The sequence below is a fragment of the Dromaius novaehollandiae genome, chromosome 3 (assembly GCF_036370855.1).
Source record: "Dromaius novaehollandiae isolate bDroNov1 chromosome 3, bDroNov1.hap1, whole genome shotgun sequence".
NCBI lineage: Eukaryota > Metazoa > Chordata > Aves > Casuariiformes > Dromaiidae > Dromaius > Dromaius novaehollandiae.
The window spans coordinates 41035976-41049791 of NC_088100.1; the positions used below are offsets into that span (position 1 = coordinate 41035976).

General features: G+C 43.7%; 2 protein-coding genes across 2 annotated transcripts in view; one reads left to right on the forward strand and one right to left on the reverse strand.

The window, feature by feature from the left end:
- PM20D2 (peptidase M20 domain containing 2) overlaps positions 1–13816 on the forward strand; it is a 48821-nt gene that overhangs the window by 23493 nt on the left and 11512 nt on the right. The window contains exon 6 of the mRNA XM_064508772.1: positions 2087–2163. Coding sequence (XP_064364842.1) covers positions 2087–2163 — 77 coding nt within the window. The remainder of the gene's footprint in view (positions 1–2086; positions 2164–13816) is intronic.
- GABRR1 (gamma-aminobutyric acid type A receptor subunit rho1) overlaps positions 2157–13816 on the reverse strand; it is a 41147-nt gene continuing 29487 nt past the window's right edge. The window contains exons 5-10 of the mRNA XM_026093426.2: positions 12568–12791; positions 10321–10403; positions 8959–9099; positions 8056–8208; positions 6087–6283; positions 2157–5223 (exon numbers count right to left, since the gene is read on the reverse strand). Of these exons, the coding sequence (XP_025949211.1) occupies positions 4936–5223; positions 6087–6283; positions 8056–8208; positions 8959–9099; positions 10321–10403; positions 12568–12791 (1086 nt within the window). The 3' untranslated portion in view covers positions 2157–4935. The remainder of the gene's footprint in view (positions 5224–6086; positions 6284–8055; positions 8209–8958; positions 9100–10320; positions 10404–12567; positions 12792–13816) is intronic.

Sequence of the window (13816 nt, forward strand, 5' to 3'; positions counted from 1 at the left end):
TCTCAAGACCTTATCAAAGATTAAAAAATATTTGCAGATGCAGTACATCTGTTCATCAGAATTAAGTTGCTGGAGTCTTATTTCATCATAACCATCTGATAGGTACTTAAAATCCATCAGTAGTGGTAATTTCCATAGTTTCCCTTGTTTATATATACTTTCAGTTCTTGGAGGCTGAAGTATTCCTCGCAGTCTACAATTTGTTCAGCTTCCACATTCAGTATCTGAACGGCCCTCGTGCATTGTGTGGCCACTGAACTGCTAATGTCCAGTTGTGGAACATGCGATAGAAGTGGTCTCACAGGTGCTTTTCATTCCTCATTGCTTGTTCTTCAGTCCTCCATCAAACACCATACTGACATACCAACAAGTGTAAGAGAAGGAAGTCTCAGGGATGTCTACCTATTCCTCAGGGCTTGCAAGGAATGTGGATCTGTTTTGTTTGGGAAGAATCACTTGCTCAGGCATGAAGCAGGTAGAGAAAGGGATAGGTAATGATTTGATGATTACGAGAATATCCTTTCAATGGGAAAAAGAGACCATCAATCTTTCTTCCTGGCTTCTTATTCTATCTGCTTCTGACTGAATTTTCCTCTTGACTCTCCTTGCTGCTTCATCTTATCAGTGATTATCAAGCATCGTTAAAGACTATTAAAGGCTTCAGTGTCCGGAGCTTTTAATCTAGACGTGTGATAGGTGAATCCCAGACGCCCCTCTATTAGCGCATCACAACATGCTAACAGACAAAACTGTGAGCCTCTAACCATAATCTATACAGACCTGCCGATGTGCTTCAGCCTCTAAAACCAAATTTTGTCATCCCAAATGGGGGGTTCAATAAACCTCCAAGAATTTGGTCTTAATTATTATCATGAAGTATCATCCTAAACAAAAAAAATGAGGACTGGAACATATAAACAGTCTACGGGAAAAGAAGCTTAGTGTAATCTTCACTGTGATTTAAAGGCTTCTTATCCGAGCCCTGCCTGTGAAACCTGAGAGCTCCCCATATTATCTGGTGTAAGGATTTGTGCAATGCAAAAGCATCTTCATGAATGAGGTTATCAGTTCAAGGACTGTTCAGTGCAAAGGGGACAATAAGGAAAGGAAGCAGCAATAAAGAAGACGCACAGAGACACAAAACCTCGTAGGCAAGCAGTAATGAAGATGATGGCAAAGAGAAAATCCTTGAGTCATTCATCAACGGGCCAATACAAAACTGCAGATACAGCCAACCTGGACTCTAACTGATAAGAACAGGGAAACAAGATGAACATGAGGATTTTTAGATAAGAGAGGGGCCTGTGGGACTATGTAAAACTTTCTAAGGAATATTTGGGGGAAGGGGAGAGCGGAGGAACAAGGAGGGAGCATATATAGGAGGGGATATGAAAGGAGACATCGAGTATAAGGGGCGGCTGGTCAGCACACTTGTCTGAGCAAGCCCCGCGTCTGATCACTCCAGTCTGTCCTATCTTTCCATTAAATCTTTTCTTAACCAACTTTCTATGTCAGTTCATTCTCTGCCCCGACTGCAAGTGCTGTAAGCACCAGGCACCAGCAACTTGGAGAGACAGGAGTGAGGGAGTTCAGATGAGCACCTGGAGCCAGACCGTGGGCGATGGTGGCTGTGTCTGCAGTGCCAGCAGCCGGCCGTGTGGGAGTCCTGGTGTTGGCAGCCGCGCTGGTGAAAGTCTCGGTGCCAGCTGCGGGGGCCCGAGCACGCGAACCTGTGTGGCCTGCGGACTGCCCTGGGGCGCCTCTGCATTGGCCACACGGATCATCGTGCCCGTGGGCCCGGGCAGCAGCTGCAGGGGCCAGCAGCTGGGCAGCAGGGGTGCCCACATCCCAGATGCAGCCGTCCTTGTAGCATCCCTCAACACCAGTGTCACTGAATTTAAGGACATCTAGTATTTGGCAGGATCAGGTCCTGAGCAAAAAGCTCATATGTGCATTGAGAAACCCATGGAGATAATTCTTTTGAAGGTAGAGAACACCCAGTGCTGTACAAATGTGGAATTTTATTGTGGTTTTGAGTGTTTCTAGAAAGAAGCCAAAACAAACAAATCCCTCGTGTTTTTTTCAGAAATGAAAAGGAGTGGAATGTTAATGACTGGTTACAAAACCATATGCTGGAAGGTTAAAATTCCCCAAACTGTTTATGTAAGTATGTTTAATGGTTGCAATCCTTGATAGCAAACACGGGCTGTATATGACATATCCTGTTGTTATAGAATACATATATATACACATATACATAAGATTGAAAAGGCACTAGAGTTTCCAAAGTAAAACACAAAAATTAACACTGTAAATCCAAACATGGAGGCTGGGGAGTCCAGTTAGGAAGACATATCAGAAGATAAACTTTCAGAATCCCACAAGCAGTTAGAAACCAGTCTCCCACTGAAAGTCAGGGAACTTGAAAGTCCAGCTGCCATTTGTATCTTCAAAATCTCCCTTAATATGCTGGTCAGAGGTTGAAGAATGTTTGTAGTATAAAGTTAATGAGCCTACAAGGAAATATAAAGTACTAGTGCAGCAAACTACATAGCATTAGGCTTCTTACGAAGTAGTGTAGTTCACATATTTAATATCTGGGCAGCTTATTACAAAGTCTGGCACTCCTGTTTGTGCTATTCTTATAATCATGAAAATGAATGCGTTCTTGTAATGCTGAGAACCTGAATACGTTCCTATGCAAGCCATCCCCCCAAAATCTTGGAGCTATTTGTGGAGTAAAATGTCATTCAGACTGAGGGAGTGTGACCAAACCTCATGGCTAGCCTTTCATTTGCTTTTGCCAGTCATCTTCATCTGATTGAAATGTTTATGGTTTAAGAAAATATATATTTTTTCATCTCTTGGAAAAACTCACTAGAGAATGACACAATATGAAGGAAACTTGGTGAGACAAAGCTCAGATCGTATGTATATGTGAAAAAAGCTATGTAGAAATTAGTAGTAACATTATCTTATGGCTGTGTGTGTCTTTTAATGATCTTAACTTATGTGATTTCTTTGCCTTACCTGTGGATTGTAGGCTGTAAGTGCAGTATGCAGTGCAGTTACGCTTTTGCAGGTCATGATTTCAGCAGTTTTAAGAAATGCTGAGTGTTTTTACATTAAATTTATTTACATATGAAATTAAAAGCAAGAATCAGCAGCATTCAAACAATTTCAATGTGCATTATGTCTAGCACAGTGCACAGAGTAGCAGATAAGTTGGTCCAGAGCAGATGCCACGTGAGAAGGTTCATTTGCCTTTTGGAGATGCCACTTCTTTGGTCTGATCCTTAGAGCAGCTACAAGTGTAAAAGACAATAGCATCTGCTCTGCAGGAAACAGTGTTGTTCCTGTGCACATGAAGAGTTTTACAACTGTGTGCAAAAGTGTGCATGTGTTTAAAATTCTGCCACCTGCCACTATCGTTTAGCCATATAGATATATACAGAGAAGATATGATGGCAGACTGACTGAGCAACTCAGCTTTCTTTGAGAAATCTTCAGTAATGCTGTTACTGTAAGGGCCCCTGACTCTATTCAGCACATTCTTATTTTCCTGAAATTTATATGTTTGCTACTTCTGTATTACAGATGTTGCCTTTTCCATATAGAATAGTTACGCTGGCTAGCTGTTGTGCAGAAAATGTGATGGAGAGCGGGGACTTAAGTAAATGCCGAGTACCCTCAGCTCCGCTGTGTCTCCTTGCTCCTACCCTGGAAGCATGGGCATGGGGGGCAGTGGGGTGCTGGCGCGGTGGAAGCAGCATCAAAGCAGAGGTGGTTAGAGGTACCTGGGTCCGCAAATGGAAACTCCTGTTACTTCATTCCAAAGCTTTCGGCATGGTATCTTTAGTAACTCAGATATAAAGGCCTTACAAGTGTTTTGTAACCTGTTGAGCATCATTCTATTATGTTTTTACTAAAAATGGACTAGGTTCTTCCTGGAAGAGAGTGGAATTATTGATGGCTTTAGCAGGAACAAGAATTTACAGCAAGCTGCAACTCTGTTACTAACCAGTAACACCTAGACAATCTCAGAGAGAAGTGGTTTGTTCTGTAATAGGTGGGGGGTTGTAGATCTGTTTGTCCTCAGTGCAACATTTTGTAGAAAACCCTGTTCCCTCTCCCAGGAAACTCAAGAGCAAAATTCCCACTGACCCAAGTTAGCAAATCCAAGGAGAGCTCCTGTGATTTAGTTATCATTGAAGAAAATCTGACTTTCGTCCAGACTGGGTGGATTCCTTAGCAAGTGTACAGTATAAGTAATTTTAAAAGGATAGTCAAAACAGGCTGGAAAGATTACTTTGCTTTTAAGTGTGATCAAGACAGAGCTGAATCCTAAAATGTATTACTACTTGGATCTGTCAGTTCAGTACTGCTAGCGCAGCATGTTTTAAACAGTGGAAGCACACTTCAGCCATCAATAACCTTGCCAAAGTGTTTCCTGGTGCTGGACAATTTGTGCTTCTGATAACCATCATCTTGCAAACACACATATATTTGCATATTCTTTGTATTTGTTGGTATTGAATGTGATAGGTCTGCTGAGTCCAGAAATGTATGCCTGCACTCAAGTACTTAGAGCGTTAGAATTTCAGGGTCACAAAATGGAGGATGCACTGTATATAAGCAACTGGCAATTACTGTCACTTATTAAAATAGTTTACAGTGGCCTGTGAGGCACAAGAAGGAACATAGCACAGCGTTAAGTATAAAATGTTAGATTGTATATCCTATATTTAGCTCAAATGTGAAACTTGCACAGAGATATTTATGCCACAGATGAGACATATATAGTAAAAAAAAATAGAAATCCTGAAAACAATTTTTCTTCAAATTAAAACATTTCCCATTTTCTTCCTGTTAGCCTGTGAGACTGCACTTTCATAAAATGACGCAATGCTCTGTGAATACAGAAGTTATGTATGTTTATGAAAAAATGGACCAGTATATCAAATTAAACAGAATGTATGCACCAGGGAATATTATCCTGGAGTATTTGTCAATGGCGTGAGTGTCGATCCGCATGCTGACATATCTCTGATTTTTCCTCCTGCTTGAGCCCCTTTCAGACCCCAGCGCCAGCTGCACCATCATTCTGTCTTGTTTGTCTCCATTCTCAGACACATAGTGCCCCAGTTCATTCACGTCACCATCGTTATAACTGCCATCCATCATCATGGGCCGCGGCTGAGGGAGGCTGCACGCACAAGGAAGCTGTGGACACAGTTATGAGTTATGTCCAGATATATATACAGAGCCATGTTCCCCTTACAAAGGCAGAGGGAAGAAAAGCCTGTGGATTCAGGCTTCTGGGACACCAAAGGGAGAACGAGAACCGTGGCAAGGACGGAGCTGGGCAGCAGCTTTTTTTCCTTCTCCAGTTTCACATCTGCAAGACAACTCAGAGCTGCACAAAGAGCAGCTATGCTCTAGCATAAAACTTCATTTGGCTAAAGCACAGGTATCAGGTTGTGAATAAAGGTTGGGCCAGTACCTTGAAGCTGAGAAAACCAGAAAAAGGGCGGAGGGAACCTGTGAGAAGGGATGCTTGAGGCTTGCCCGGCTTGAAGAGAAGAGCTGAGGCTGACATTTTGGGTGGTTATAATTTTATGTATATAATTTACCTAAAAGGCAAAAAGGGGAACTCTGGACAATTATGTATAAGTCTAGGCACTGTCTGGGGAAAAACGAGGGAAATCTGCCTTGTTGTCTGACACCCAAAACGCAGTATCCATCTGGTGCAATTCACAGGTTTGTACTTGTACCTCCAAAATAACAAAATATTTGAAGGTAAAATACTAGAATCTATTCCATTTATACTGGCAGTGGAGGGCTGTATGTGGGGAGATGCAGCTGCCCTCACACCTGAAGAAACACCAGTGAGCTTGGGTGTCAGGTATCTATAACTAATCTTTATAACCAGCAATACTTTACTGATGATGTCTTTTTGCAAGCATTGCATTCTCCCAAGCCAGCAGAAAGCAAAACACTGTAGTTGCAAACTTTAGATAGTTCCCAGACATTTGATGCACCTTTTTCCAGTGGCAAAGAACAGCACTGGAGATTCAAAACCTCACCTTGTCCCGGAGTTTCCTCTCCTTCCGCTCTTGCACTGTAGTCAGGTAATTCACTGCTGCGTATTCCAGCACCGAGAGGAAGACAAACACAAAACTGACCCATAGGTAAATGTCCACCGCTTTGATGTAGGAAACACGGGGCATGGAGGCATTCACTCCTGTGATGATCGTAGACATGGTCAGCACGGTGGTTATCCCTGGGAATATACCAGGAGAGAGAGCCCATAAGGCATGTTCCAGCCAGCCTCTTTATCACAAACACCAGATGCAGATATAATTTCCTGATCTGAGTTTACCTGACCGTATTATTTTTCACATTTAAGTGATGGGTTTCATTGCCTGGGAAGGGTCAAGAGAGCCCTGATTTCTGACCAGGGTTTTCCTATCTTTTCTGTGAGGGTAATACTAATTCTGATTTGAGTGTATTCCTAACCTGGTTCCCGTCCACCACGAGAAACCTCACTGCAAGGCAGCAGCGCTGTGCCTCTGTGCTAGCTGGCACCATCACATGGTACAGGACAATTCCCTGAGGGCTACAAGTATCTGAGCTTCTACTTCAACACTTCAGCAGCACAGATGTGAGCAGAGCAAGTCCACTGCTCCTACATCCACCAGGTTCCTCAGCCCTGTATTTTCCAACTGCACCTTGCCCGGGGTGCCCTGTCCCTGCAGCTGCGCTTCCCCAGTACTCAGCAGCAGGTCACCTCCCTGGCAGCAGGATGCCAAGCAGGCTCAGCGCAAGGAGCAGGCAGCTTCACCCTCTCCAACCAGGTTGGGAAACCTCCAGGAGCCAGCAGAGAAGGAGACTTGCAGGGTAGGCTTTTGCCTCGAAGAAGACTAAATGCATACTAAATGCAAATGCAAGACCCAGCCAACAGCCAGCTCCCTTGCAGAGGAGCTGCCTCTTCCCTGGGCACCTCCCTTTGGTTCCTGCAGGCCATCTCTTGGCACAGGGTCCTATGCAGCATGCACACTATGTGCAAGTGATTCTCCTAGCTATATCACAGCTCTCCTTAAGGACATAATCTTTGAGTTCCTTTCTGGTTAGAGGAGGAACTAATGGGGCCCAGTGGGGGGAAATCCTGTCCCGCATTATCCTGTAGGCGAGTGTAACACACCAACAAGGACGGGAGTCTCCATAGTTCAGTGTTTGTCTCTGAGGGAGGCTGTCTGTGGCCTTCTTATTACAAGGACTAATTATTTCACATTAATAATCCATTCAAAAGTTGAAATGATGTATGTATGTGTAAAGGACTGAATTCACAGCAATATCTAAGTGCCTAACTGCTTCTAAAGGCAGTGCCTATGTCTCTTGGAGAGCCTAGGCCCAGACATTTATGATCCTGTTTACTGGTTTCTCAAGGCACTGGATACTGCTTCTGAACATGGACATGGACATGCCCCATTGCCATCTCCCTTAAAGCTGTATATATGCTCTCCCCTGAAGAATATAATTTTAACAATAAATGAAGTCCAGAAATGTGTTCCCTGGAGTAAATGGAAGGAAGCTTGGACTAAAAGTCTGTAAAAACACAAGTGGTAGTTCATTAAGGACAAAGCATCCACTGTAAAAGGAGATTCACGTCCATAGCATAGTTCTGCTCCTATGGCAAATCCTGTGACATGTGGCTTCCTCTGTCTGAAGGACGATGTAGAAGTGGAAGCTAAATCCCTCACACTGCAGTACCATCTTATTTAACAAGTTGAACAATGCAGCTCAGCTTGCTGTGTTACCTCCACCCTTCCTCCTCTAGAAAAATTCAAGGTTTGCTAGTGTTGCTAATACTGATTTTCACGTTCTTGCTCACTAAAGTTTCTGAAGGATATTGAGCCTTTGGTTCTGTATGTGTTATGTATCTGTTAAAAGCAATAAAAGCAGAGCTTGGCATTTGCTCCCTGATTTGTCTTCATAGTCAGGGCCTTGCATGCAACTGTCTCTTAGGTCTGCTGACTATAAGATCATTTTTACCTAAAGGGACTCTGGCAGGTACTGCTCGACGATCAATCCAGAAAGACACCCAGGACAGCATAACCATGAGAGTGGCAGGGAAGTAGGTTTGGAGCAAGAAGAAGAAGATGTGTCGGCGCAAGGTGAAGTTTATGTACAGGCGATTGTACCATCCTGTATAACACAGAAAAGAAAACAGAGAAGTCGCATCAAAGTCAAACTGCTTTCAGGCAAGGTGATGGTGTATCAGTGAAGGAGTGCCACATTCGTTTTTTGGGAAACACAAACAGTGACCACAGATGTTGCAGCTTACAGAAAAGAATCCTTATTGAACTGACTACTGTAGTCTAAGTATCTCTCAGGACCACATCTTCCAGAGAAGATAACCTAACCTGTGCACCCATGACATTTAATTCATATTAAGGCCTAGTGTGATCTTGAGGAAGAATAGCCTTTCCAGATTTTCTAACCATAGAAATGAAGTGCATTCAGAATAAGGCACTCCTCATTCCAGAAGAGGAACATCAAATTAATTTGAAATAGTCAGTCTGAAGCAACTTTCCCTTTTGGCAAGTGCTAGTCAACTTTTGGAAATCCTCTGTGCAAGTCAGTTCTTAAAGGACTTCAGGGTGCAAAGGCCTTAGAAAATCAGGGTCCTGGCTTTGTATGCCTTTCTAAACAAAAATGCACCTGATAATTTTGTAAGTGTTAACATGGAAGGGACAGCATAGTGCAGGCAGCAGCGCAGTGAGCAAATCATGAAGTCTGCACTGGGGATAGTTGGCACCTTTTGCAGTGCCAAGATCGGTCTGATGGGCACCCCTGGGACCTCCCAATGGGACAATCCTCTACGAAAAAGGGCAAGAGGGCTGGGCCCGACCCCTTTCCTGCAGCCCACTCTCCACCAGGCGCTCCATTACCCACCTGTGCTGCTGTAAAATGCGAGCTTTGTGGTGGTGTGAAACTCCTGGATCAGGAACTGGGACAGAGATATCCTCTCATCCGTTTTTAGGGAGTCATTCCCATTCTTCCAGTACAGCATGAGGTCATCCTCAGTGTAGGCATCTAGGGAAGCACAGCAAACCTTGGTGCAGTTCACTGAAACAGCCATTACTGCACCTACAGCTCAGCACATGCCAATGCATATTCCAAGCTAAATGTAAGGTCCTGGGTAAAAGAGCTGAATGCCACCAGCTGTCTGACAGCCACAGAGGTTGTGGGTATGGCTATGGAAAGGAAAGGGCCAGCTGATGGTCACAGCCCTCGGTCTTGATGGCTGATATGTTTTGTAACCCACTTTTTTTCCTCTAAACATATTTTCACATGCATAATCTGTGCATCAGGTAGCCCACTGCATCAGAACTTGAAAAAAATGTCCCTCATAATCCACCTAAAATCAGAAGCAAAGGAAGGGACACTTAGAAGAAACAGGCTGCTTGGGGTAACAGGAGGAACAGACTATCCATGGTTTGAGGCATGTGAGAGAACAAACTCTCAGGTAAAGTTTCTGCCTGTGATGCACACATGAGTGTTGCAGGTCTCGTACTTTTAATACATGTGAAAATATGATCATGTTAATGCTTTTAGATGAATTTAATAACAGCTATTCCCTGACAGAGAGAAAAAAATTGCACATAACTATTAAAATGGAATTAGGATTATAATTACTTATTGTAAACTTAAGAAAGATTAAAAAAATAACCTAAAAAACTGAAAGTTTTAAATGTATCTGTATGAAATCCAGGAAATTCATATGTAAATCATACTTTGGACAACAGAGCTACATGGGGGTATAAACTGGCTTATCTCACACAGGTGTAAGAAACTTAAGAGGCACGGTGATTATGTTGCTGCTGCATTGTGGCTTATATACTGTGGATAAGCAAAGGGTGCACTTGAAGGGATTGAGAACTTTTCTTTTATGTGTTTAATAGCTATTGGTGGGGGGAGATACCTGGGGCAAATGGATGCTGCTGGGCACTGCTGACATGCAGGCAAACTGCCCTAGATGGGGCAGAAGCCTGGGGCAACCCAGTTGACTTTTGGAGGGGACACTGACAAGACAGCATTTGCAGATGGTTTTTAAAGTATATTTTCTTGTTGCAAACACTGTCTAAAAGAATTATAGCAAAAAACCAGTTAAGGGCAGGGGGACTTCTTCTCAGTTTTGAAGTTTGCTCACTTGGGTTAGACCTCCAGTTTATTTACCAGCTGCTTATTTTATAATTGGGCATAGGAGGCCACAATGTGAACCCCTTGGCTTACACACACCTCCCTTGTACTTACAGCTCTCAATCTCCAGGGAACATGTTTGTGTGTCCAGGGGAAAGCGACTGAAATCCATGTTACACATTGCTGTTACTGTAACTCTAGGAATAATAAAAACCAGTCCATTAAAATCTAGACTTCTTATGTGACTGAAAAATACTAAAGCTGCAAGTTTGTTTTGTTATTAAATAACTACCTGGCCAGTAACAGTCCATTGAAAAAAAAGCACTTTCCATTGAGCTAAAGCCATTCCACTTACGCTAAAGCCATTTCTTCTTCTCAGCAAACTAGTGTTAGAATAGATGACTAGAAAGGCCACCATAAACTCCTACTAGATGAAAAAAAAAGATTGGGGAAGAAAATGGGAAAGGGCAGAGAGCAAACTTTTTACCCTTTGTAGTTTTCTCTGCATCCCTTGAATACCCAGCTACTTATTCAAAACCTGGCTATCATACCTTGACATCAGCCACTAGAGGGCACAGACAGTACCTAGAGTCAGAACTGAAGCTGGTCCAAACCCACGACCACTGAAATGCTCTGCACTATAAAACAAAAACTCTAGTCCTTCTCTAATCTACCTCATTTTTAATAGTATAACTTTGTATTTGCACTGGGAGCATCCATAAATCTTGATTCAACTGGCTTGAGGAGTTGAGGAGAGGAGCGGAGTTCAGTTCATCCAGGACTCTATGGGAATTCAGATGTCTAAGATGCAAGCAGCAATCCTGAATGACTCCCCCCCACCCATTGCCTCACACTTTGCAGCTCCCCTGACACTGACAGCTCAGCAGTGCCTCCGTTTGCAGCACAGGCATCCCCAGGTGCCTGGTGTCTGGTCCTGCATGTTCCCGTTAGGGTCTCCATGTGGGCAGGACTGAGTGGTTCAGTTCACACCTAACCCCCACCAAGTTTCACAGGCTGAGCCTGTCCTGCCTGTTTCACATGGGGAGTTTGTGATGGTGAGGGTCTCCGAGGATGAGCAAGAGCAGTCTGTGGGATCCTGTACTTTCTTTTAATCACCTCCTTGCTTCTGACAGACCCCCCCACCCTGCCAGCTTAACTGCTCAATGACCAGAGAATTGCCATTCATTGGGGAACATGTGAATTTACACTCACTTCCCTTCATAGCAGACTCAACACCCTATCTCTCCAGAGAGTGTTCCCACAGCTGGGTTATTCTGCATGGAGAAATATGTGCCCTTCAAAGATGTTCCACCAGGCAGAAAATAAGGGAGAAAGCCAGGCAGGGTTAGCATCAACCCTTAAACTAGATGTCACAATTCTTACTTGTTCCCACACTCTCTTCAAGGAGCATTCATGCATTTCACATGGAATAGATATTGCATAAAAAGCAGAAGGGTCTAAAGTTAGCACAGTGTTTGAGCTGCTCTAGCTGTACATGTGAGTCACTAGGAGCTATACACCCTCGTGGTGAAGTTTGTTGCTTGTGTGGTTAAGGATGTTCAGTCTGTTTTCTTGCTTAACATAAAGGTAAAGTTGTATTCAGTGTAATTTGTATCTCTCTGTAATTACCTGTAAAAACAGTAACTGTACTTTTCACTAGGTCCTGAGACTCTGCTGTAAGTGGATAGATATAACTGCTTTGGACTTCCGTTTATTATAAGACATTGCCCTTTTCCTTAGATTGTGCCTTATCTCTTCTGCAATGCCTTGCAGTGATCACACCTTGCTTTTCCAAGGTAAGCTCACTCAGGGAACTGCAGTCTGCGGCTGGTCAATCATGCATACAAGGCAAAGAGGCATTGATGGCAGGAACCAGGAAAATCGCTTCCTGCAAAGGGCACTTAATGAACTAGCATTGGTTACTGCCAGCAGGACCCAGGCTAGTGAGGTTCAGCAAGCAATGAAAATGTGGTGTGTTAGGGGTTGCAAAGGAGCTAGAAAAATCACACAGGGGTAAGTGGTAAGGAAATCCTGCTCTCAAGGCAGACGGTCTGGAGGGACAAAAACTGGCTTGAGGAAGGTGACACAAACTGCTTCCTAGGAATGAAGTTTCAGCCCTGATTCTCCCTCTATTTATATAATACTGGCCCAGATGGCCTCCCTGTGACCATGTGCATTTTTATTCTGATAAGAGAAGGGGATTTTTCCTCCTGATCGCAGTGGCTAGTCAATACATTCAATTTATTTATTTATTTATTTGTTTATTTTTGGCATGAAGCCATGCAAAAATGAAATACAGGAAGACCCCATGCTTTCTCTCTCATTTCACTAATAACTATCATTGACTGAATGCAATTTTACCTGAGACTATAAAGTACCTTCCCATCTGGCTGGACTCGCAGCATGACATTATCAGTGGTCGTGTCGTGGATGAAGGAACGCTTGGAGTGGACGAAGAACATGTCGGGGACCCAGATCTTCTTCACGAGCCTGCCATCGAACGTCATGCTTTGGTTGTTGGTGCTTGGGAAGGACAGCCTTTCATCTTTCCAGTAGTGCCTCAGATAAAGGGTCATGGTGAAGTCCTGAAAGAAACAGGTTTGTATTACAATTGACATCTCATTGCCATAGGCAAGTTTGGAGATCCTCTCCCCACCTGCCTGCAATGACTTCTTTCCTCTGGTACAAACAGCAAGTTATAAAGCACCATTCCTGAAGACACATCCATTCCCCAAGCTGCAGCAGTCAAGATCAGCTGTAGCTTGCTTGCTCCTCAGGTCAGAATGATTTACTTGGTTCAGAATTGGAGGCCCTCCAGGTGACAGATGAAACATTGTGTTTTCCTGTCTGCGAGCCAGCCCAAGGACCAGAGGGCAGGTATGCCAAGGCAGTGGTAGGTGCTGAGAGCTACCAACCACTTAATCCCCCAACCCTATGAAGATGCATTTATGGAGCCGATGGTAAAGGAGCAAGCATTTGCTACCCGAGCTGCCTCCACCTCTCCTCCAGCAACTGCCTTCACCCAGGCAGCCAGAGGAAGCCACTGAAATGTGGGAGCACTTCCTCCATCACAGCAATGGCAAGGGCACTAGTCTATCAACATAGGTACGTTTATGCAAAGAAATCATGCAGTCTCAGCCAAGGTCCTAAAGGGCATGAGGCTTATGTAAGGATTTTCTAGGTGAGATTTGCACAGAGAGGAGCTGGTGTTTGAAGCCTACAGAAACCCAGAGCTATCAGGCTTTCCTGTGACATGATTTTCCTCTCCTCCCATTTGAGGTTATCACAGCTGGAGGTAGATCTCCACATGACATAGACTGGCACAGCTCTTTTGATCTGACTGATTTATAACAGGAGAGACCAGGCCCAAACTCTGTCATTTCTTAAATCTTTTTATTATTGCTTTATTTTTTTCCTTTTCTCTTGACCTAGAGAGGATTTCTGTACTTGGCTGAAATTTGGGGAGTTTTTTTTGCTCTTTCTCCCCACATATTTCTGATATATGTTCCTTCTCTTTTAGCTCCGTTGTATTTTCTGGGTCTGACCCCAGAAGCACATATGCTTGCGTTTGCCTCCTTCCTCATTTCAAAGGATCCCTGCACGTAGCTGA